General features: G+C 39.5%; 1 protein-coding gene and 1 long non-coding RNA gene across 2 annotated transcripts in view; one reads left to right on the top strand and one right to left on the bottom strand.

Annotated features, from left to right (window-relative positions):
• The window catches only part of HNMT (histamine N-methyltransferase), a 35058-nt gene extending 34122 nt beyond the window's left edge, over window positions 1–936 (bottom strand). The window contains exon 1 of the mRNA XM_074335751.1: window positions 709–936. Within this exon, the coding sequence (XP_074191852.1) occupies window positions 709–845 (137 nt within the window). The 5' untranslated portion in view covers window positions 846–936. The remainder of the gene's footprint in view (window positions 1–708) is intronic.
• A 222-nt stretch (window positions 937–1158) lies between these two features.
• LOC109458701 (uncharacterized) overlaps window positions 1159–26545 on the top strand; it is a 264722-nt gene continuing 239335 nt past the window's right edge. Inside the window, exons 1-3 of the long non-coding RNA XR_012497479.1 lie at window positions 1159–1208; window positions 3686–3786; window positions 21184–21275. This is a non-coding gene — a long non-coding RNA (uncharacterized LOC109458701). The remainder of the gene's footprint in view (window positions 1209–3685; window positions 3787–21183; window positions 21276–26545) is intronic.

Below are 26545 nucleotides of genomic sequence, written 5' to 3'. Positions count from 1 at the left end.
GATTTGATTATCTTTAGCATGTGGAATCTGTTACTCTCATAATGCTTATCAGCCCTGGCACAAATTGAACACATTAATCACCAAAAAAAGTAGTCTGCAAGAAGGATAGGAACTAGTGAGTTTCACTGATAATGGGAAAATGCATTTTTTAGGGCCACATTGGTAATATTAAGTTGAATGGAAAAGACAATTTTCATTTTATTTTATTTTGGAGTGTGATAACAATAGTAATGGATAAGGAAAATGAATTTAAATGGATATTAGAACTGAGAGGTACCCGCTCAATCCTCAGGGGCAAATAGTATTTGGTAATTATATTTGATTCTAATGAAAAGAATATTAGACTCCACTTGGGACTTTTTTGAATGCACAATTTAGAGGAGGGCTGAAAAATCTGAGCTCAGAGGTTTGCATCTAATCTTTTCCCAGATGAACATGAATTTGTGCCTTGAAATGGTTAAAGCTTATCTCCATGCAGCTGGAAATGCTGCACAAATAGGAACCTTTGAATGTTTAAAGCAAATGTCTAACTAAAGCACCACAGGAAAAGGGGCCTGGGGCGGGGGCGGGCGAGGCGGGAGCCTGGTTTGCTATCAGTAGCAGGTTCTTTTCCCCTCGCCCAGCCTGCAGGGCTGGGCTCCACTCATCTGTCACTGAAAAGAAAGCAGGGAGGCTGGTCCCTTTGACAAAAACGTCCTTTTTTGTTACCTTGCTATTATGCCTGGCAGCTTCTCGTCCAGGAATTCCTGCATGCACTGGTGCTCCGTGGAATTGTTGAGAAACCTCCGAAAGGATTCAACATATCTGCTGTGGTCAGAAAACAAACTCCTCATGGAAGATGCCATATTTGGTTTTCTGAGGAAGAGAGGGAGGGAGGGAAGGTTTAACTTCCCCTGTCCTTCTCTTCCCGGTTCCCTGTTTCTCTCCCCACCCCCACCAATTTGTATCCAAAAAAAAAAAAAAGCTAGCTTGAATTTAACATGCAAGGGAATGGCGAGTGTGCAAAGGTCGATATTAAGTCAGTCTTTGTGTGGGGTTTTACACTGATACTTGAACGCCTACACAGTTTTTTTTTTTACAAGAATTGGAGGTAGTAGAGCCAGGCAGTAAATCCTCTGCTGAAGCTTGTTTCAAAACTCAAAGTTCAGAGAGTTGAAAAAACAAACTACATTCTAATCACTTCCTGTTTTTGTCAGCAGCTGCCACAAGTAAGTTCCAAGTGGGAAAGGGGCTGCGTTAAGGGCCAGAAGTGACACATACAGGAATAATCATGGCAGCTATAAAGCTGCCAAGTGCTTTCTGATACCTATAGCTGCTGAAATCTTTGACATAAGACTATCATTTACCTCCCTGCTTTCTATAGGAGAGTTTCATGCCTTCATATCCCTCAGCAGTTCATCTTTAAACTCATCTGCTGCATTTCTTCAACTACTGATTAATTCATTGTGAGTTAGAAAGTCTCTTTAAATTAAGCCATCAGAGAACTATTAGCTAGAAGGTCTCAGAAGCCTATGGGGGGAGATGAAGGAAGAGCCTTACGGCAGGAATGAAGGGCACCTGGGGAAAAGCTGAGTCCATTGGAAGCTTTCCTAAGTGCTTCTGAATGTGGGATCATACGCAGATACTTAGGGTTCATAAGCCTTTGGAGGTCCAGTGGTATCACCAATCAAAAGACCCAGAGTGTTAGAATCTCCATACCCTGGGCCTTTTACCGGGCGGGGCCTTTAAGGAAGCCATCCTTTATCCAACATAGGATTTTTAATAATAGTATCCAATTCATGGAAGAGTTGTGAGAATTAAGTGCGTTAATTCGTGTACATCTCTTAGAAATGTGTCTGCCTATACCATTCTCTACCTCTGATTCAGTTCCAAAACTGCCCTCTAAGCATTCAGCACACCCCGAACCCCTCTTTTATAGGCATTTTGTGGTCTCACTACTTTTAGAGCTAGAGCTTTTATTCCAGGGTAAGGAAGTCTGGAAAGGCACGTTGATATGGGTGTCGTTTCTGACTCTGCCACTAATGAATTGTGTGACCTTGGCTGAAACAAAAGCTTCAGTTTGCTCATCAGTCAAATGGGAACAATAAATAACAATTATATAGATAACATTTACAAAGTGGTTAGCACATTATTATTGCTCCTGTAAGGTGCAGGCTGGTCTCTTCTGCAATAATAAAACAACAAAAAAGTTGTTTTATTTATAGACATTGAAAATTGAGTTTCATATCATTTTCACATGTCATGAAATATGACTCTTTGGATATTTTTAAATCATTTAAAAATATAAAAGTTACTTTTAGTTCTTGGGCTGCACAAAAACCGGTGCTGGGCTGGGTTTGGCCCATGAACCCTAAATGACCAACTCCTACTCTAGCTTCTAGGCCTCCATACAAACACTACTTAACTCCAATCTCTATCCAACCAACCTCACCTTCCTCACACTGATGCCCCAAGCTTTTGTTTTTTATGTTACCATCTTCGACTCTTCTCTTTAGAACTCAATCCAAATCACTCATATATTCAGCCACTAAACAAATATTTTAAGGGTCTATTGGGTGTTATTCTGTTGAGAAGAAATATCCTTGACCTTATCTTAACAAGTTCCTACTAAAACCTACATTTAACTAAGACTCACTCTTCTCCTCAGTCTATCACCTGCCTTGCTTGTCAAATATTCTTCAAGTTTGCCCTTCATGTGAGTCTCATTAAACATTTCCTTTCCATTATCATTGCTTCCAACCTACTTAAGATTCTCTTTTTTCACTTGTGCTATTTTTCTTACTGGCCTTCCTTTGTTAGGAATGATGCAGATCCTAGCCAATTTTTTATTGTCACCACCAAATTCAGTTTTTTAAAGCACAATTTTGATAAAGTCACTCCTCTCCCCTCAGATGTTTACCGTGTCCCCACTGTCTCCCAAGTTAAGTCCAAGATTTATTTTGTGACTGCCCCCCCTTCCCCAAATCATCTGGATGATGTTCCATTTTCCTTTAGACTTGCCGTTGCATCGTTTCAAACTGTACTGCTTATCTGGCTATATCCCTACGCTTTCCTGCCTACAGTCTGTCCTCATAATAGTTCTTCCTTCTATAATGCTCCTCTTACCTCACTGAAAATTTTCCCATTCTTCATGTGTTACCATGAAGCCTTCCATATTTCCCTCAAAAAGATTAGCCCTCATGCTCTTAACTTCTGAGTCTCTTGCAATTTTGATAGCATTCGTCCTTGTGCTATAATTTATTAATATATTTGCCTTATTGTTACCAAACTCAAAGAGTTTGTTTGCGTGCATGCATTAAAGCCCGTGAGACAGGGACAGGAGTTTGCAGCAAAGAAATACAGGTTTATTTAAGGAAATGGTGCTAAGCCTGGAGATACAGATGAGCTAGCACTCTTAAGACGTGGTTCCCCGATGACCTATAGAAGATAGCTTAAATAAGTGAAAAATCATTAGTCTTGATAGGTAAGGGAGGTGGGTCATGGGCTCTACTGATTGGTGGGGGCTCGGGTGGGAGACAGTGATGATTGTGTCAGGTCCTGATGTGAGTCCTGGTGTCATTCTGAGTGGTTTCGAGGGGATGTGGCCAGTAGGGTCATTCCTCCTTCATGGGTCTGGAGCTGAAATACAACTGAGGTTAAGATGTTATCTTCAGTTTGACCAAAACTCTGTTTCTGTGATCAACAGACCTGAGGCTTTCTTCCTAAGACTGATGCTGACCGGAATCTGATGTCCTCAGGGCATGATGATTAAGGGAGTGGACGTGCAGTATGTGCCAAGGTGGAAGGGTAAGGACAGAAAAGAAGAAATGAGTCAGAGTGCTAGGTATCAGACTAGACAAGTCCAGTTTGCATTAAGAAGGAAGAAGAGAAGAAGTCATTTTAAAGAAGTGAAGTTTTTGCATGGTTACATTATCTGCCCTGCTGATCCCCATATGATTGGTAGCTCATAAAGACCGGAACTGAATCACAACTATTTCCCCTGATGTGTGCTTCCCCCACAGTAGGCTTTCTGTTATTTTAAATGGTTAAAATTGTGCTTGATCACTTGCCCTATTGAGATGCCCTCCACCATCAGATGTTCTTCATCCTTCTCATTATTGGGCAACTCTGAGTGTTTTTAATACAACTATAATTCCATTTATTGAGTACTTATTATGTGCCAGGAACTGTGTGGATCGTTTCAAATTTAGTATTTTAGTATTTTCACTTTGCAGTACCTCTGTGAGCTTGCCTATTTTACAGATGAGAACACTGAGATTCTGAGAGGTTGGGTCTTTCGCTCCAGGACTCATGATTGGGCACCAGCAGGCCTGGGCATGTAATTCTAGTCCATCAAATCCCAAGGCCAGTGCTTTCACAAGTCTTTATATTCAGCCCAGATCTGCCCTCGTCCATAACTTTTAGGTAGTATTCCTATGTCTGATTGCTTAAACTAAATAGAATGATTTGAATTCCTTCCTAATATACCACCCATTGAAAATTTGGAATTGGCTCATAGGACAGCCCTACTCCCAAATGTGTCTCTTCCATAGTTTCATAATTCTTAGTCCATTCGGACTGCTATTAAAAAACAAACAAACAAAGCCAGAAAAACCAACCAAACAAACAAACAAAACATAGACTGGATGGCTTAAACAACAAACATTTAGTTTTCATAGTTCTGGAGGCTGGGAAGTCTGAAATCAAGGTGCCAGCAGGTTCGGTGTCTGGTGAGAGTCTGTTTCTGTTCTTAGCCATTTTCTCACTGTTTCCTCACATATTGAAAGGGGCAGAAAAGCTCTCTGAAATCTCTTTTGTGAGAGCACTTAATCTTATTCATGAGGGCTGTACCCTCATGATTTAATCCTCTTCCAAAGGTCCCCACCTCCTAATACCATCACATTGGGGGTTAAAGTTTCAACATATAATTTTGAGGGTACACAAATAGTTCATGGTAGTTCCCAATTATTTCCTTCACTGTGTAGCTTTATATAATCTATTATGCTGGTCTACTCCTTTGGGCAAACTCTGCTTTGTCAGGGTTCCTTTAAAAAATGGTGTTTTGAAATAAACACAATATCCCAAAGGTTGCTTAAACAGTATAGACTGCTACTGTTGAGCTTAGACTAAACTAGTGTTTCCCAACAATGTTCTGTCCAACCCAAGTTCTTTCCAATGTTACTAAGTGTGCTACAAAAATGGGTTTTATGGTCAAATAATGTAGAAAGTACTGTATTTAATAGCTTCTGGATATTCATAATGCTCATTAACCTATTAAAGTTGCATGAAACCTTTGCGACATGTTGAAATGAAGATACACTATGTCTGTGGCATTTCTTTGATTAGTCTTTGGCCCCTTTAAAAAGAAAAAGAGGAACTCTTGTTGCTTTCATCATAATTTTTACTTGACTGCTGGTTTCAGCAATCAGACCTTCCTTTTAAAATTGCATATAGAATATCTGTTTCATAACCCATAATGCATTCCTAATGTCCATGGGGATTAAAACATCTAGCGGGGTGGTTGGAATTACTCAATTTTGAGAATCCTCTTTTACCCTCTTTTTTGAAAATTGGAGCAATGATCTAGCAGATCGATCGTTTGCCAAGACTGCTTGGAGGTTACTGGCAATAACATCAGTATTGCTTTTATAAATTATTATAGTACTTTGGCATGTGATTCTTCTAGGCCTTGGGAGATTGTCTAATTTAGAATTCTTAGATATTATCTTACCTGTTTGGGCTTCTTTCCTCTGTTACCTACCGTTTATTAAGCTTTTACTGTGTCAGAGTGCATTCCATACATTATCTCATTTAATACTCCTAACCCTCTGGGAATCGAACTATTGATATCATCAAGCAAGACTCAGAGGAAATAAGTTGTATAAGATCATATAAGTCATGTGAAAAGATTATGGATTCAAATATATATATTTTTAACTCTATGGAATTTTTTATATTTTAAGTTACATTATATTATCTCTCATCACTTTCCAACATGAAGATTATTTTCCAGAAAAGACTGGAACAAATTAAAAATGGAGTAATTCTGTATGCTTCTGATCACCTATTGATATATAATTGGCCCTTTGTTTCTGTAGGTTTTGCATTCGCTGATTCAACCAACCACTGATTGAAAATATTTGGGGGGAAAAATCTCAGAAAGTTATAAAGCAAAACTTGAATTTGCCATGCACCAAGCACTATGCTGAAACCATTTGAATGAAGTGATATGTAGGCATACCCTGCTATAGCCTATATGCAAATATAGATTATATGCAACTAATATGCTATTTTATATAATATGCTATTTAACAGCATATTATATATAATACCCTATAATAATATGCTATTTTGACCATTTGTGGATTTTGGTATCCCCAGGGTGTCTTGGAACCAATGTCCCAAGATACCTAGGGATGACTGTAATACTATTCATGCTAGGTCAAAAAGTAAAGGGTTTCCCTTGTTTGTTCATATTGCTCTGTATCTACTATACCAAAAAATGGACAAATGAACAAAAGAGAAGAATAAATAGCAAAATCCTAAGGACCCATTTTATTGTACATAGCATTGTTCAGCTATCTTCATTTACCCTGGTCTCTAGTCTTCTGAACATTGTTCTTATTGGCCTGGCTTTGTATCTTTAATTATATGCCCATAGCATAACATATATGTATATGAAATAGGCACTATTGTTAAATTATCTTAATCAAATAGTTAGAAGAGTCTCATTTTATTTTTTCTTGACAAGAAAGGAAGGAGGAAGTTATTTTATACAAATTGATTAGTTCACTTAATGTGCTGGTTTGTTTGAAACTTAGCAATAGGTTGACTCACCTGTAGTCTTGAAGGGAGGTTTGAAATCATAGTATAGTAGACCCCCTTATCCATGGGGGATATGTTCCAAGACTCCAGTGGATGCCTGAAACCCATATATACTATGTTTTTGTCTATACATACCAACCTATGATAAAGTTCAGTTTATAAATTAGACACAGCAAGAGATGAGCAAGTATAATAGTGAAATAGACGGCTACTAAGTAATAGTAAAATAGGTGACTAACCAGTGGGTACAATATGCAACATGGATACACTGGACAAAGACATGATTCACATCCTGGGGAGGATGGAGCGGGATGGTGTGAGATTTCATCAAGCTACTCAGAATGGTGTGCAATTTAAAACTTATGAATTGTTTATTTCTGGAATTTTCCATTTAATATTTTCAGATAATGGTTGACTGCAGGTAACTGAAATTGCGTAAAGTGAAACCGCAAATAAGGGAGACTACTGTATATAAAATTTTAGAGCTTGATTAGACTGGTAATTTCACGCAAATATGATAGATATCAGGAATCTTATGTTCAATAGGACATTTGTCTTAAGTTTCTTATAAGTGTAGAAACAGGCCCAGGAGACCTGAGTGCTATACAGGCTTAGCCTCATACTCAATAAACGACACTGGGTAAATTAAGTAACTGCTCTAAACTTCTTCTCCCCTTTCCCATTCCTACCCAGCTGTATATAAATATGGAGAAAGAAGGTAGACTAGATGATCGTTAAGTTTCCTTGAAATTATACTTAGTCTTCATCTTTTAAAAAAGATAAATTAACTGTGAGTTTTTAAAACAAAAAGTAGATATATTCATAACTAGTAGAGGCGTTGTATCCAAAGACTCAGTAAATCATAAATGATAACCTGAAGATCATCTCTGGGGAAACAGCCCCTTTACATAAAATGTCATTAACCACAGTTTATCAATGTAAGTGGCTTAAGCTCACACAACTGCTAATAATGCCATATGTCTTATTGTTTTAATGGCATAGCTGTTTCAATTGCACTTTAACATGGTGTTTTTAATGGTTTTGTTTTAATTAACTTAGAACAGAGCAAAAGGCCCAAAATACCCAGTCTGAGAGGAAACAAACCAAATGAAGTAATGCAGAAGAAATATTTGAGGAATGATTAGTTGACAGGGCAGAGGGTGGATGGGTAGACAAATCATGTTAAAAGCTATAGAAGAGTAACCAGTGATATTCTAGAGATATAAAGCTTGTATGAAATGTTAAGAGTAGGAATAAGTAATGAGATAAGGCAAAGAAGAAATAGTCTGAGAACTTAGTTCCTATTTAATAATAAAAAAAAAATTTAAAAAGTCACTGGAAAGTTCTAGATTCCCTTCCAAAAATAGAGGTTGATAAGTATTTGGAACCAGATAAATTATCAGGAAGTGAACAGTTATCAAAAGACAAACAAATGAACAAACAAACAAAAAACATGAAATAATACAATTCATCCAACAAACTTTGCCTGAATCCATGATACAGATTCTCTCAGTTATTGACTCAGTGATGCTAAGAAGAGGTCTCATGTTGAATTAGGGAACTGGTGAAGGTTAAGGGTTCATGTAAGATAAATTTTTATAAAGAGAATGGTAATGGTAACTGAACTTTCCTGGCATTTGCTGCAAAGACATGTGCTCAGGTATACGCTGGACTAAAATGTTCTCTCATGTGGGAAAACTTGCCTGTGCATCATCCAGAGCCTAAAAGGATACACATTTCCATGGGACCCAAATGTAAATGTCCACATTCACCAGCAAAATACAAGGATATTAGTTGCTTCACATCATCAGTTCTTGGTATTGCCACTTTTGCTTTATTCCTTCTGGGGTTTCTACCACAGTATCTGTTTGTGGTTTTAATTTTCATTTTCCTGTGAATAATGATTTTGAGTGTGTTTTCAAGTACTCGTGGGCCATAAAAGGTATATAGACTTTTATGACAGACCAGTTAAAGTTTTTCATCCATTTTTTAAGCTGTAGTATTTGTTTATTTTCTTACTGATTTCTATAAGATTTCTTTATATATTCTAGATGAGTCTCGTGTGTGTGTGTGTGTGTGTGTGTGTGTGTGTGTGTGTGTGTATGTATTTAGTAGCTTGAAATCAGCCATGGTGGGAATATTTACACTATGGAAATTGGCAGATGCTATGAATGAGGACTTTTTTTCCCTGGAGGGCAGTCTGTTAAACAGTTAGCAGCGCATTACTGATTTTTGTCCTGTGGTTATTGGCAAAGCAGCTGAGGTGGCCTTGAACCTTCTTGTAAACTGATTGAGTTGTTATAATGTAACAGAGGCCTCCTTTCTCTATTCTGGCATAAACTTCCAAAAAGATTTGACCAATCAAACTCTGGAAGAGGTGGTTCCCTCTCCCAGAGTATCTTAGTTGTTTGTACCCTTGCTGTGATCTAGAGACTGATCTCAGCATAACTCTTAAGTCTGCCACTAACTGGTATGACATTTGGCAGATTATTTATGTTCCCTGAGCCTCATTTTCTTATCTGCGAAATAGGAATAATAATATCTACCTCATAATATTTTTGTGGGGATTAAATGAAATATGGTGTATAAAGTATTCAGCATAGTATCTAGCATAGAGTAATCTCCCATGTATAGGACAAACTTCTGTAACCTTCAGTTCCTTCATTTATAGGATGAAGATAAAAATGCTTCATTAGCCAGGTTCCAGTCCAAATGGCAGAAGCCATGTCAGCTGGTCCAGAGGGAGGTTTTATTTTGGGAACTAATTATGAATGTACTGGGAGAGCTGAAAGGACAAACAAGAGATGGTGAGGCAACCCACCAGGAAGCTCCTCCCACCCATGGGGCTGGAGGGGTAAGGACACATGGCGTTATCAAAGCTCTGGAGCCTGGGATGCCTAGTAAGAGTTTGAACAATGGAAGGGACACAGCCACTCTTGAAGGTGACTGAAGGGACTGGGCAGAAATACCCAGCACATTCCTTCTTCCTACCCTCTCATCTTCGCCAGTTTTACCCTTGCTAAACCTAACTGAAAAACCACTTGGCAAGAAAGCTCGGGCAGTGTGACTTACAGGGTTCACTGCCCTGCAGTATGGAACAGAGCAGGGGAAGGACCAGAGCAGAAATGGATCTGACAGCAAACAAGCAATGACCAGCACAAGTGTCACTATATTAATTTATTGTCAGGGTTAAATTTTAAAAAAAAAGTATAAAACAAAACACCTAGAACATATTACGTGCTGAATGATAGTCTGATAATCACAGACTTTCCAGTGCTAAAATTCTAAGATTGCGTGAGTTTAAATCCATTATTCAGAGATATGGCTAATATTTCACATTGGAAGCAGGATGCCACTTCTCAGAAATTTGGCACTTTGTATAATTCACTTTCTGACTCTTTGATACCACTCCTTCCCTAAATTCAAAGCTATTTTCCATTTTTAAGCATAGCTTATATCATCATAATGCATTAACTATTTGGAAAACAAGGAGATCATAGTAATTACCCATATGCTCTCAGACAGAAAATAATTAATCTGTTTATAAATATAGCTGATTAAAAAGCATATATATATATATATATATATAAATGTATGTTTTTATCATTTATATAGGCCTCTAAGAGTTGTGATTGATACTGATAGCACCTGAAGAGCTAGCCCCTTTCCCAGGATTTTCTATAATCAGATGTTATACATTGGGCCAGCCAGTTTAAGTAGCTAGAAGGTGGCCTCCCATAAACACAATTGCTGTTTCTTTTCAGAGGTATCAATTCTGAATGCATTTTGTGCAGTGAAGTGAAATTTGCAGTCAATAAACAGATTATTAAAGGATGAAGTATAATGTATATAAAGTGCATATAAACCCTCTCTATTCCGCTAGTCCAAATAATTACTTCCATTGGTATACTTCTAGCAACAATGAAATGCAGATTAGGTCAAAGATGGTGAAACTATGTGGAAGTAACTTGGTAACTTCGGGAACTATGCATTCAGGAATTCTGACTACACATGTGGGTTATCTTGCCTCTGAACCGTCAGCCCCCACCCCCACCCCCACCCCCCCAAAAAAAGGTCACAGAGTGGTTTTTCCCTCTCACAAAGGCCTGCTCTGTTTTGTAGTCTACTTTTAGTTTGGATGCCAAAGGAAACGCTGGATGGTATTTCAAAGTTGGCTAAAATTTTTCACAGAAAAGTTTTGGGCCTTTCACTAGTCAAATAAACACAAAAGCTCATCTGTTTTTCATACTATTGCTGCTGGAGTCTTTATCCTAAGGTTCATTGTATCACCTTTTTATCTCTAGTCAGGATAAGAAATGAATGTATATTGCAATTTAATTTGTTTAGGGAATTCATTTTGTTTAATTTGGTTTTAAAATACTGACTGCAATCTAGTATTGCCAAGCGATAGCTCAAACTCCTTAATAGCCGTATCCAGAGAGATTTCCATGGTGAAAATGGAGGGAGAGGGGAGGTAGATATTGATAATATTTAAGCAAATAATTTTAGAAAAGCCATAGAAAGAACCAAATTATGTACAAAAACTCAAATTGGAATTAGAATTCAAAGCAAGGTGTCAGTGAATACACTGCTCCTAGATGGCAGACAGAGGGAAGAATGGATGAGCTCCAGCTTTTGAGAAACTTAATTAAAGTTATATCAAACCTGGGATTCTCCTGAAAGAATGTGTACTTACTTTAATAAAGGCTGTTTCTCACTGAGAAGCAATTCTAATTTTGAACCAGGGTTGCAATTCTGTGCTGAAAATGGCCTTTCTGTGAGATCTTGCTCATTTTTGCTAACACAATATATCCCCACCCCCAGGACCTTTCTCTGGCATCCAGACAGGAGAGCATTTGCCAAAACAATGATAGGAATGCTTGGAAAACCATAGCTCTTCTTTGAACTTTGTTACTATGAGCTATAGTACAACAAAAATCCAGACCAAGGGCAATGCTAAGATAAGACGAAAACCACATTTACCACCCAGATAGGAAATTCTCATTTCCAATTTTAAGATTCTGGTAGGGACAGAAAGCTGATCAGTGATTGCCAGAGTTCAAGGTCAGGGGAGGGTTAGACCACAAAGGAGCAGCAAAAGGGAGTATTTTTGGAGTGATGGATCTCTTTTGTATTCTGAGGCTGGTGGTAGCATTTGTCAAAACTCCCAGAACAACATGCCACAAGGAGAGAATTTTACTGTATGTAAATTTAAAAATAAACAAACAATCATTATCAACTTATACATTTTTAAAAAGTGTGTCAGTTTACTTTCTGTTATATGTGTCCACCAGTAGACTTGACATCTAACTGGTGTTTCTCCACCTCCCCAATACGTTTCAAAGTGTAAATAGCAAACCAGTTGAGCAAATGCCCATCTGGTTGTTTAATCTCCTTTTTTTAAATAGAGAAAAAGAAGTTGCCTTTGACTTGAAGAAAAACATGAAAGAGTGTTGGTGACTCCATTCCAGATCTGATCGGACCATATTAACTTCATCAAACAATACCTGAAAGTAATTTCATTTTAAAGCTCTAATTACTATTTTAAAGCCGCCTTCCCTCCCATCTTCCCTTAGTTTCCTCTCTTTCTCAGGTTTTGCTATGATGTTCTGATTTCTTTTCCAAAACAAACAAACAAAAACAAAACTTTGGGAACCAAGATCTCAAATTAATTATGGTGATGAAAAGAATTCAGACCTGGGAAAGAACACTCTGATGGTGGGAGAAATGTGCTGATGGAAAAGCTTCACACAGAAAGTTGGTGGATGTTGGGAGGGGGAGGAGTTGGTGGTGTGTGGCTCCTTTTTTTCTTTTCTTTGCAAGATTTCTGTGAGTCTGAAAGGGGAGAATAGTGAAGGAATGAAGAGAAAGATACACTAATCTTACCTTACATTTGTAAAGTGTGTTATAATTTGCAATAATCTTAGACTAGCTCCTTAAATACTTCCTCAACTCACTAACATAGGAAGGGATCATGTCCATTTTATAGGTGAGAACACTGTGTCCTAGAACAATGAGTTGCCCATGGTCGGGGGCTAGTATGTGGAAAGCTTGTGCTTGAGCTAGGATTCCTGGTGTTAAGCACTGGCTTCAGTCTACAACCCATGTAGCTTCTGCCAATGTGAGTCCAAAGCTACTGACACAGTGTCACACCCAGTAAAATCCTTGCCAGTGGTTGCCCAGAGGGGGTGGGTAGGAAGCAAGGCAGCAATCCCTACTGTGGGCTTGCCTATTGGGGATGGTGCTGCAGCTAATTCTATGTTGATGGGTTCATTCTTATTCTTTTAATTTGGTCTAGCAAAGCTACAGAAATTGGTAGCTCACACTAAAGCAGTGTTCTCTCAATCAGAGGCCACCTTCACAACAGGCAGCATCAAATTGAAAATCCAAGCCCAGGAAATAGTGCCTGGGATCTCATTTCCCATGTGTTGAAAGAGAGAGATTTGACCAATTCCAGGATGAACGTGTCAGACAGGACTTCCCTCATGAGGCAGAAGGTGATTAACTGCAGATAAATATCTTTATTTATTCTGTGCCTTGTTCCACAAATGATTTAATAAGGCTAACTACAAAAGCAAAGATATAGTCCTATTAACCAAACATAGTTCAAAAAAGATGGCCCCCAGCACTTCCTGAGAAATTTCCTCAAGGGATTTTGGTTTTGCCAAATGTTGTGTGTTTTGTTTTCTGTAGTGGATTCAGTATTTCTAAATACACTTCAAAGTATAAATAGCAAACCATTTGAGCAAATGCCCATCTGGTTGTTTAATCTCCTGTTTTCAAATAGAGGAAAAGAAATTGCCTTTGACTTAAGGAAAAACATGAACAGCGTTGGTGGCTCCATTCCAGATCTGATTTGACCACATTAACTCATCAAACAATACCTGAAAGTAATTTCAGAAGAGGGATGGTCCCTGCACATAAGTCTTCCTAGACCCCTCCAGCCTGTTATTTTCTGATATAGCTTAGATCTTTTCCTTCAAAGCATTTATAAAAATCTCCTTCATTAGGCTGAAATGCCAAGGGGACAAGGAATAGTGTGTTTGAGCCATGGTTGGATCTGTGTATATATCTCCAGTGGCTCTCACAGTTCCTGACACGGTATCAGTTAAATTAATAAAAGGACTGGACTGCTATGGAGTGCACATAGCTATGTTCCAGAAAATCCATACTGCCTTCCCTTGTTAAGCCAGAGACTTTTCCTCCCTCCTTTTCATTCCTCACTTTGTGCGGTAGGAAGACTAGTGTCGTGTGAGACAGTTCTAGATACATGGGCAGCCCACCAGGGGTGCATGCAGCAGGGAGAGAATATAAAGCCACTTTTCTATCTTAAGAATGAGGAGAAAGGTTTCCTCTTTCGAAACTTGGGGATGCTGGAAGGCAAATATTGGAATGATTATCCCTGTGTTTTCCTCCATTTTAATGTAAGAAACTTGATTTCCTGAGAAGTAAAATGTGCAATATGTTGTGGAAAGAGCACTAGGTTTGTTGTAATGGGATCCTAAAAATATCAAAGCTGGAAGAGAGACCATTGTGGCCAGTGGTTTTCTCTTCACTGAGTATTAGAATCCCCAATACAGACTGAAATCAGTGCCTGTATGCCGGAGCCCCACCTCTGGAGATTCAGATTCAATTGGTCTCTGTGGTATTTTGTCACTTCACGTGTCCTCAAAGCTCCTCAGGTAATTGATCTGTGCAGCCAGGTTTGAGAATGATGAACGTGAACCCAAGGTTTAAGATGCATTGGTCCCTTGTGTTGGCTGTCCAGCATCTGGACCTGGGCCCTGTGCTCAGGGGATCCTCCACCTGCTGAGTTGTGGTGGAGGCAGCACCTTTCCCCAGGTTCCCCAGCCTCCCTTCAAGCTAGAGAAAGGGCATGAGAGCCTGAGAATGAGGCTTCTTACATCAGATGCTCCAGCCCTAGATTTTGAATGGGAACTGGACACACTGGTACACTGAGGCCACAGGGAACTCTGTGCTGTTAGTGGCTGTGACACCAAAAATGACTTTTCTTGGGCAACAGTGCGAACAGGTCACTGCAGCATCAGTTTCAGCAGCAGCAGCAATAGCCTCATCACGTCAATTTCGGGGCATCATTTCAAGCTTGTTTCTGACAAGCAGCCCCCAGATCCCCTTCCCCAGGTCTCCCTGAGAGAATCAAAATCCTTCAAAGTATTAAAGTAAATAAATGCCTTCTCTGCCTAGATCAGCTAGACACAGTTTCTGTTGCTGTAGAGGGATCTTGAATACTAAACATGCTTTCTTCTTTAGGACTGTTTTTCTTGGAATCTTATGGTCCTGCAGGGACCTCAGGAGCAATACGGAGAAGACCAAGTTAGCCAAGCCTGCAGTTCTCTGGGTTCTCTGTCTCCTTCAACCAAAGCCGCTCAACTTAACGTAGTCTTATGAAAAAGGGTTTCTGGTGCCTCCCAAAAAATATAAGTTGGGAAACTACATTTGGATGACAGAGAAGATGTTCTTTACTCTCCACAAAATTCTGTTACTTTTTCTAAACTCCCTGGATACCAAGATAGAGCTGTTCTTCCAGGCTTGGGCGGAAGATTCAAGGAGCAGAGTAAGCCAAAGGGACTGCCTGCTTCTTCTCCAACATTCAAAGTTTGTACGGCTTAATTTGTACCCCGAGGTCTGGAGACCCAGTAAAGATCATATTTCCGCCACTTCTTAGCCACATCACCCGGACGAATACCTTATTTCTACTAAAATTAAATTCCCTTTTCTGTAAAATAGAACAACTAATAATACTCTTCTGTCAACCTCATATGGTACCTGGAAGCCTCACATGATGTAATAAATTTAAATGGTATAATAATTAAAGTCATGTTATACCATTATAAGTTATTCTATACATGCGAGATGAAATCATTATTACTGTTACCGTCAGCATGAAATTTTAAGTTAGTTGTTGAGTTTTTTTCCTGGATATAAATGAACTAAACTAGTTTATCCTATGGAAGAAAAAGTTGGTTCTTCTCTCAGGCGCATGTATAGTCTTATATCATAGGTTTGTGGTTAAATTCTGATGGGATACTGAAAACTTATGTAATCTTTATGATTCAAGGGTCTATAGACCTTGAATGACTTACTTGCTTTGAGTATATTATTTGCAAAGAGATACAGCAGTAATAAATATCGTTGAAGGACAATGATCCTTCTATTTCCATTCATATCAATTTGTATATTTATAATTTTACATGTATATCAAAGAGCAAATTTTATGAAGCACCTTCAAATACAACACCATGTGATTCTATGGTTACATATAGGTGATTGGCATGGGCTGTTAGTGCCCCGGTTATTAGCCTGAGTGCTTGGACCCTGCTCAGTAGTTAAGAAGCCATTGGAAATATTTGAGAAGATCCTATGATAACAGCACTGTGTTAGTACTAAGAAGTAAAGATTAATAGAATATTAACAATTAAGGAATTAGAAGGGTAAACTATAATTCAAAATTCCCATTCAAAATGGGAAACTGAGACAATGGCGTTGTCCATAGAAAAAGAGAGACCTGGCTGGGTATTTTAGATGAACCTTTAGAACATGTGAAAGTCTTCAAACATGGACAAAATGAAAAGAGGAACAGTGAATACAGAATATTCTTGATTACTATCCACTTTTAACCAGTGCCACCTGGTGGCTTGTGAACCTGTTACCACTATAGGAAGAAACCCTACTAATTCTGGGTTTTGCAAACCTAAGTAGGGTTGAAGCAGAATAGAAAAACACACTGACCTGTATACCAGAAATCTGAGTTTTTAGAGCACAGGAGTTAAAGACCATGTGACCTTGTGCAACATTTATAACGTTCCTAGTTCCTAAAAGTCCTCTAACTGTAATGAATTCTCATGAAATTCATAGCCAAAGCTGGAATCCAGCAAGATTTCTGATGTGGGTTAAAACTACGGATCCCATCATATATGTTTGAATCACTCTTTTCTGTTTCCTTTTGATTCTATAAGCTTCACATCTCTTCTGAATTACTGAGTAATGGAAGACATAGGAAGCATAATATTTAAGGAAAATAATACACAGGCAGACCAAGTCGTAGTGAGAAAGACAATGAAAATGGGTGACCCAAAACATTCCAAGGAATAACTTCATAATTATATTTTTCTGAAGCAAAATTATGATATGGGGTGCATAACTGCTGCTGATCTTGATTATGAGAGTGAATATTTTCTTTCAGGGCCAGCATTCCATCATCCATCTTTTTATCATATCCCCAAAACAACAGGCAGTTGTAAGATTTCTTGATACCTTGCTAAACGCCTCCTGCTGTTTGGAAATTCCACCCTACTATCTACACATTTCTTTCAGAAACTGCTCCTTCAAAGATTCCTTATGCTGGAAAGCCTTCTAAAACTCTCTCCAAGCACAGACAATATTTCTCTCCTCTGTGCCACCAAGGGTTGCATTTTGTTTTCATCTTACTGTATTCTTATCAACTCCTCATTATATGCCTATCAAAACAATGTGCATCATATCTGTTTAAATGCCTATCAGTATCACTGTACTTTGGCCTTCTTTGGATCAGACACTTTGTCTTTTCAGTTTTGTAGTCCAGATAGTCTTTTGCTTGATAGCTGCTAGATACTGCCTCTTTCACACACCCAAGGAGGATCATTCTGGGAAGAAATGTCTAAGCATGTGATAGACGTAGACACCAGGTTCTATAAGGGAAGGAAAACTGAGTTTATGTAAACATCTGCATGCTCGGAACACCCATGGACCGCGAGCTCCTAAGTGATTTCTTAGGGCCTCACTCAGGATGCATAGGTAGAGTTTGCCAACAAGTGGGTTTTATCATGAAGGTTGCCCAGAGGTTTGGCTTTTTTAGCAGGGATCCCTTTACTGACAAAATATAGTTTCTAAGGCTCTTCCATTTTTCTACAGAGGGCTCTCCATCTTTGCCCAGGCAGGGGTCTAGCTCCTGACTGCCAACCAGTGCTATGGAAGCAACGCATGAGAGGATGTCCAGGAAACCTTAAGTTAAATACGCAGAACATGGGGGAAAGACAGATCATCTGAGGGAAAGAAGATTAAAAAGTAAAATAATACTATTTCTAAGAATCTCAAGTGGATAAAAGAAGGTATTTTATCCATAAAGCTAGGGTGCTATGAAAAGGGAAATTGAATATATAATAGCCAAGATACATGCAACAGAAAGTTTAGAGGAGCTCCTCAAAAATAGAGTAAAAAGGCAAAAAAAAAAAAAAAAAGGAAGAAGCAGAAGAGGTCGAACCAAATACATGGCATTATGGAAAGATGTGATGGAAGGGAACCATGAGCCAAGGGACTTGGGTGGTCTCTAGAAGCTAGAAAAGGCAAGAAAATGGATTGTCCCCTGGACACTTCAGAAAGGAGGGCAGTCCTACCAACACCTTGATTTTGGCTCAGTCGGATGCATTTTGGACTTCTGACCTCCAGAGCTAGAAGATAATTAAACATTAACTGTAAGATAATGTTGTTCAAAACCCCCTAAATTTACAGTAATTTGTTACAGCAGCAATTAAAAATTTTAAAAGACCATATGCATTTATTATTGATTCTCTTCCTTGGTTGTTTTAGGGTATTTAATCCAGTTCTGGTGTCTTTGTCCCTAAGCCCTGATCCCCAGGAATCTGCCTTTCCTGCAAGATACGCTCTCTGCTTTCCTAGAACACCCAGCCACCTCTACTCTCTGTTCTTGGAACAGTTTTAACTCCTTGTTTGATTCAAGTCCCAGGCTGCAGAATCAGCTCAGACTCTGGCTGTCCTCACTCGCGCCCGCTCTTCACTCCTGATGAAAACAGCATTGACCAGGATACAAAACCGCCTGAGATACTTTAACGTCTTCACACAGACAGAGAGGGTTTCACAGGATGGCTTCTTTTTTCTCCTCGGGGCTCAAATGCGCTAATGTGTTTTCAACATGTGGACAACCGTTACTTACCTTGACTGAACTCTCCATGCACAGTTTTAATCAAAAATGCCATCAGTCACGCAGCTCATCTCCCACTAAATCCTTGATGATAGTCAGAAAAACTATCCTACTGGAGTCCAGTTCTTGCCAATCCACAAACAATGTTAAGTCAGGGTGTTCCTTTTAGAGTGGCAAAGGATTGCAAAGAGTGCTGAAACCTGGGCTCCTCAGCCAGAGATCTAAGGGGAAAAGAGTAAGTGGGTCTATCAAGAACATAAATAATGACTGAGAGAGCCCAAAGCAGACTGCTGAGTGTAGTGGGCCATTAGTGATGGGGGAGACACCAGGAGAGACAGGCGATATCCTGCAGAGGCAGGAATCTGCAAGAGGTCAAGTTCATTTGAGTTCAGAACCTAAGTCATATGAGAAAGTACCTGACTTAACAGCGATTTGTCCCAATTACCCATTTCCCTCTGACCTAAGACTGAAATCTAATTATACTCAGCATGAAAGGAGACCTGGTGGGCATTTAATATCCCAAACCCCTCTCTGGTCTCTTTATAGAGTACTAGGAGGTGGCCTGCAAATGTCAACAAAACGTGTAACCAGGATTTTGTATCAGGCTGGCAAAACTTTATTTTAGGAGACAACCAAACTGTCAGGGATAAAGAACAGACTCTCCTGTCTCCTCTAATTCTCCAAGGTTGTTTTTATTGAAATGGAAATTTCCAAGGCTTTCTGCAGGGCTCACATGTGGATGAAAGAGCAGCCTCACCGGCAGCAGAACTATTATCATCTTCTCTTGTTCCTGAACTCAGCACTTGGCTGTTCATTAATTAACGGTGCACCCCATGAGCTTAGCATTTCCAAACTGTGGGCTCCTAAACCATCCTTCAGTGAACAGTGTCGCCTGCGTTAGTATTGCTGTTCCTGGCTGTTACGGATTTCTAATTATAATTGTATTCATTTTTCATTGAGCACATGTATATTGAACTTCTAGTGAAATGAGCCACTTTATTAGATGTTGTGGAAGGCACGGAGATAAATAGAATGGAGTCAATGCCTCAAGGTACTGAAAGCGGGCAGCTGGGGTGACCCATCGAGGAAATGTATAGTGTGTGACCACCACCTTGGAGTTAAGAATACAAACCCCAAATTACTCTCCTCTACCCTACGCCTTCTATTTTTACCATCTGTAAAATTTTTTCCTTAACAAGTTTAATTGCAAAATAGAAGGTTCAAGAAATGTTTGGGCAATGCTGTAAGACTGTGGGATACTGTGGTTGGTGGGTTAACCCTCATGGTAACCTTATGAGGAAAATGATTTACTTCCCTGTTATATATAACCTGCATTTCGCAAGTTTTCATAATACTGTCACAAATGAGCTTCTAATAATTGTCTATAACTTACGTTTTACTTGCTGTTGCCTAAACTCACCAATGAAGGACTTCAGGAACATGTGTATTTCTAGTCAAACAAATCATCATCATGTAAACAGGGATCAAGGCTCTTCACTAATGGTGGGCCCACACCTCTGGCCTAGCAAAGCCTACAGTTGGGATCCCTGCTATACAAAGATGAAGAAGTGTGGGCTCTATGGGTTAGTGAGTTATCCAAGGGAACACACTTGTACGGCAGACCTGGATCATACTTTGCACTTTTGACTCCATGTACCATGTCTTCTTTCTGTGTTAGAGCTAATCGATCTCTTGTCTAAATACAAAAATCACCTGTTACCCCACTTACGCATATAACTACATCCTTACACAATCACACATATTGGTTTCCTGGCAGATAAGCTGGAAATGCTGTGATTGAGTACCAGGCTAGGAAAGAAGGTTCAGGCAGAGGAGTGACTGAAATAGGCCTTGTGAGACCACAGGGCAGCAGTCCCCGAGGGCAGCGAACCCCAGGGACCCCCCCCCCACAAGGAGGGGGCAGTGCCAAGCATGGGCCTCACTATTCGCCTGGGCTGAGCAGAGTTTAGATGATATATTATGTACTTACTTAGTATCTAGTAACATCTAGAAACTAGACCACAAACTTAATCACTAAGCAGATATCCGTGTAAATATTAACCTATTGACCATTCTGTGCTAGGCACATATACCATTATTTGCTGACTTCCATCCATTCACACAGTCTTCTCAACAAGCCCTTAAGTGTCTTGGGGACAAAGAATATTCCTTGCTTCTTGTACTCCCTTACTACTTTGCTTATAATTCATGATTAATAGATTTTGTTGTTTCCAATTCCAAATGGAATGGAAATTCAGCCATTATTAACCAAATGGGTTTTCCTGGCATCGGGTCAGGTGCTTCCTTGGGAGGCAAATTCTGTGCACATGTTACAATGAGTAACTGTGCAGTCATTGGTACGGTACCGTTCAGCTTCGCTTTCCTTCTGTGAACACCAGTGGCTGCATTTTATATATTTATTTTGTGTGTGTCGTTTGCAGGATTAAAGAAGCCAAACTCGCAACTTCTTGGAGAAAGTGCTCATTTACTGCAGCTGAAATATCTCTTCTTGGAAGGCCGTGACTTCAGAAAGGTGAGCACTTGACTTTTTCTAAAGCAGTGAATATTTCATCTCCCTTCCTTTCGACGAGTATTGAGTCACATATTATTCCTGCCCGACGCCCAGTCTGTTCACCCTTAGCTCCTTTTTCCTCTCTCATCTTCAAGTGAGGGCTTTGGATTGCACAGGAATCCTAACTGTACTATCCATTTTACTCTTGACATTTCTATGAGCTTCAAGCACCCCAGGAGAATTCTGTTTCTCTGTGTTTACCAACTGAATTGGAGTGGACAGAAGGGCGCATACCACACACCACTCACAGGAACTATTTCTTATGATCAGTAATTTTAAAGCAATATACCTCCTCAGGCTCTTAAATATGTCATCCCGGGAGCTGCTGCTCCCTTTCCCCATCTCCTTCATCTTCCATGTGTCAGCCATGCCTTAGGCTTGCTGGGCATCTGCTCTTTACCAGCGGGGCCCTGTCAGCCCCCAGCCCCCAGTAAAGTCCTCTGAGGACTGAATTATGGAAAACACAGGCGCCCACAGGGGATACAGTCCAAAATGTTTTAGTTCCCAGCTTGGCCAAAACAGATAGCGAATTAACGGAAGGTTGGCTCATTGTGGGCCCTGTTCACGAGCATGATAGTATTGAAAAATAAAAATTAAATAACTTATTCTGTTCCTATGGTTTCTAACGTGCTCTGGATAGCTCAGAATGGTGGTTTTGTACATTTTATGTAACCAGTCATCTTTTTTTTTTTTTGAGAGATCACCGTGGACTGGACATTTTATATAATTCTGGTGACACTTTGATGAAGAAGGCATGGGCTAGGCAAGGCAGTAGACTTGTTGGGGGAGACAAACAAGTAACAAGATCACCAGAGCAGTGTGTGGTTAGAACAATGTAAAGCTGTGTACCAGGAGGGGCGCAGAGCGGGGTCCCTAAGTGCAGCCTAATGGAGTTTGGAAAAGGGAGACCCAAGAAATTCTCTGGAAAGAAGGGGCACCTACATAGAGGGTTAAAGATTGAATAGTTAGCATCTTTTAAAGAGGGAGGAGATTGGTAGAAAGGAGAAAAAAGATTCTTAATTCTTTTGTCCTCTAGCAGGTGTGTATTATTAGCACACCCTGGGAAATCTGTAACTACTGCTTCTTCAGAATTCATTACACCTGGTGAATTCCATGGGCCTCTGCCCCCATATAATTTCTGTGCATTTGCTTAATTAAGACACTGTGATAGACTGGGCAGACATTTGCTGGCAGTTAATAATCAGCTGGAGGAGCTTAAGTCTTGAAGCAAAGCTGTGAAAATATGCACTTATATTTATATAAAATGTAGTCAAATTGTTACCTTTTCATGTCTCCATCACACAAAAGTTGAAGAGACACATTGTTGTAGTTGACAAGCTGCATTTATGGTTTTGGTTCTTTTCTTAATCACTAAAAGCCATCCACAAATAGTAAACAGAAAGAGAGAAGCACACACTCTGAGGATGACGGTTTTTCTTTTGCATTAGATATTTGGAATTCAGGTTAACTTTTGTGGGGACAGAACCCCAAAAAGCAGTTTCCAGGCTCTCAGCCTCACATAGACAGGTGCTGGCTCAGGTAGTAAATGGCCAACTGTGATTGCATGGCCATCAGCTGTGGCTAGTTGGCCGTCAGCTGTAACCAGTGAGCCATTGGCCACTAATATAACTGCTGTGGCTACGCTAGCAGAGAGAGGGAGAGAAGAAGAGAAGAATGGGGGCTAGCAAGAAGATGGCGGCTGGGCTGGCAAGTGTGAATGGCGGTTTGTGGACAGTGTGGATCCAGCCTCCAGTGAGAGTATAGTGCCGCCAGAGAGAATATAGTGGTATGACTCCCCCATCTATGGCTCCGTGGGTGTTCCTTTTTGGCCTCACCATATCCTGCGTTCTTGTATGGGGAGCGGGAGCAGAGACCCCACAGGCTTCTCTGCACGACAAATGGCGCAGCGAGCAGGGTCTCCCGCACGACAACTTTGGAGAACTTTCCTAAGAGTGACTGCTAATAAATACTGGGATTAGTAACATAGATTTGTGGTGCAATCATCATAAATACATTTACAAATGTTTTTATTTAATCAAGATAGGTTTGGCGGACTTCTGCCTAGAGATGGTGGAGTAGGCAAAATGAGTCTGGTGATTGTCTTATGAATTGTTTTAAGTTCATCAAGCCAAACGGTAATAATTGAATTATGCCCAGAAATGACCACCTAGTATGGGCTATTTACTGATAGTGAATTCTTAGGAGATGCCAGGTTTTGCACCAAGGGTTTTCTATGTATAACAGTGATAAGGCTTTGGATATATTTTCTGGTTTAAGTTCTCTTATGGGAGGACTGATTTCTTTCCTTGCACCCCATCCCACTATTTGGACTGAACCATGAGTCTTAAAGGAAGTTAGGAACAAGGAGAAAATGATGAGAGACAAGTTCCATTCAGACAGGAGGAGAAGGGAAAAGCAAAAACAAAAAGAACTTACCCCTTCCTGCCCTGAGATATCATAGGAAAAAGAAGTAAAGCAAGGCTTTGGGGTAAGCTTAAGGTTCACATGGCATTTATTGGGAAGAGTCGCGGGGGTGAAAGGAAGATACCTGTGTGTTGCCACTGCCTTTGTTTCTAGGCTCTTATCCTAGCTCTCTGTCCCTTCCCAACATGACAAAAAGCATGAAGTACATGCAGATACTTCTCTTCCCTTATATACACAGCAGTACTATACACAAATCTAGTGACTCTACATCTGCAACATGAGGGCTTCAAGACTTCTCAGGTTCAAAGTGGATGAAGCTCTTCACCACTCACGCCATGTACTTCCTCACACTGACACACTGGCTCTTTCCTTGTGCTCCAGATCCAAAACACAGGCTGTATATAGTTTACGTCCCCTCTCCCTTCGATGAACACATTGCCCAGGCACTTCCTGGGTTACAGAGCTCCATAGGCAAAAGCAAGAGGGAACATTTAGGGGAAAGCACTTGCAAGTAACAGCTAGGGAACACTCTGGAAGATCTCCAATAGCTCTGTGACTCAGGAAGTAAGTGTTGGACTTCCAGCCTCCAGAACTGTGAGCAAATACATTTCTGTTGTTTAAGCCACTAGTCTGTGGTGCTTTGTTATGGGAGCTCAAGCTGTCAAATGCAAACATATATCCTTCTGTCATTTCCAGCCCTGCTGTGGATTGGATTTTGCATGATGAAACATAAACCTCTTTTTTTTTGTTTAGCCACTGAGATTTTAGGCTTTATCTCTTAAAACAGCTAGTGTTTACTTTTCTAATGCAAAGACCAAGCAGAGCTAATCAAGTCTGTGATATCCCTTTTCTCAAAGTGTATATAGGCTGGAATTTATGCAAACTTTGCCTCAGTGCAAAAGATTCCTTGGGTCAGTTCCACAGGTTATTCAAAAAAAGAAGAAGAAAGGAAGAAAGAATAGCTAACATTTTTGATTTGGTTACAGTGTACAAAATATCTATCTATATCTATCTATCTATCTATCTATCTATCTATCTATCTATCTATCTATCTATATACACACACATTATGAATTACGAAATGATTACCATAGACAAGTTACCCTATCGCCTCAAATAATTATCTTTTTGTTTTTCTGTCTGTGGTGAAAACACTTAAGAACTACTCTCTGAGCAAATTTCAAGTACAAAACACAGTACTGTTAGCTATAGTCATCATGCTGTACACTAGATTCCCAGAAACTTTCATCACACAACTGAAATGTGTTTGGTCAATATCTCCCCATATCCTCACCCCTGGTAACCACCATTCTACTCTCTGGTTCTATGAGTTCGGTTTTTTTAGATTCCACAAGTAAATGAGGTCATATAGTATTTATCTTTTTGTGTCTGGTTTATTTCATTGAGCATAAAATTTTCTGGGTTCATTCATGTTGTTACAAATGGCAGGATTTCCTTCACTTTTAAGGCTGAATAACATTGTATTGTATATATGTATTTGTGTGTGTGTGTGCAGACACACACATTTTCTTTATCCGTTTAGTCGTTGACAAACACTAAAGTTGTTTCCATGATCTCGGCGATTGTGAATAATGCTGCAGTGAACGTGAGAGTACAGATATCTCTTTGAGATACTGATTGCATTTCCTTTGGATATACACAGAGTTGGGATTGCTAGATCATATGATAGTTTGTTTGCCTACTGAAAAATGACTAAAATGAGAAAGCTTGGAAGCATCAGTCACTTCCAGAGGTTGCACTAAAAAGGTGTCCAGAAGCCTTTAACTTTGAGAAGAGTTATAAAAAGCTGTGCTACTTTTTCTTCCTTCTAACTTCAGGCCATCTCCCAGGGCCAACCTACTTCTCAAAGGTAAGAACACGAACATAGAAAAATGACTTCTTATCACCCTACCAGATTATCTAAATGAATTAAATAATTATTAAGTTTTAGTTAGCCAACATACTGCTTGAGCTTGAATTATAGACCACTGTCTACTGTCACAGTGCCTGGCAAAACATAGGCATTCAGTCATTTTTTTTTTTAATGGACACGTTTTGTTTGCCCTTTCTGAGCTCAACAAAGGGAGTAATCAAGCAAACAGGTTTAAGCACACTTTGAGGGAAGCAATATGGTGCATGGCCCTGGGGCTAGACAAACTGGGTTCAGTTGCTGATTCTGTCATTTACTAACTATGTGACCCTTGGCAATTCAGATAACTTCCTTTAGCTTTGTTTTACTCCTGTGCAAAATGATATTAATAATAAACAGTGTCTGTAAAATGAAGTTTAAGAGGCTACATGCCTTCTAGTAATGGTCCAAGCATTTGTCCCAGGGCCTCAATTCATGTAGCTGATGTTTTTATCTTTGGAGTTGCCAAGGAGTAATTCAGAGACAGAAATCCTCAAAAATACCTCTCTGGAAAGGTAGTTCCAACACTGGTTTCCCAAAGGGAAGCTACAGAATGTTTGGTTCTCAGCCTGTATAGTTTGATAGAGTGATAAGTTATCAAGATGAAATCCTATAAAACTGAAGGCTGTTAATGTGTCATCACTTTATTGAGAACCTAAAGGAAGTGACTAATAATGTATATATACATATATATGTATATATGTATACATACTTCAATATGTATAGATTGCTTCAATATAGTCTCTGTTAATTATTAAATTAGCATTTGTATAGTTTATATAAAACCTGCATATAAAAGAAGCAAAGTTTTATCCTTGGTCTACAACCAGACAGTTGTGGACAAGGTAGTTTTTAGAGGAATCTCATAGAATAAGAGGCCCTAACTAAACTACCATAA

Source organism: Rhinolophus sinicus, linkage group LG01, assembly GCF_036562045.2.
Source record: "Rhinolophus sinicus isolate RSC01 linkage group LG01, ASM3656204v1, whole genome shotgun sequence".
Lineage (NCBI taxonomy): Eukaryota > Metazoa > Chordata > Mammalia > Chiroptera > Rhinolophidae > Rhinolophus > Rhinolophus sinicus.
Note: the sequence above shows the minus strand (reverse complement) of the source record. Positions and strands in the feature narration are given on the sequence as shown.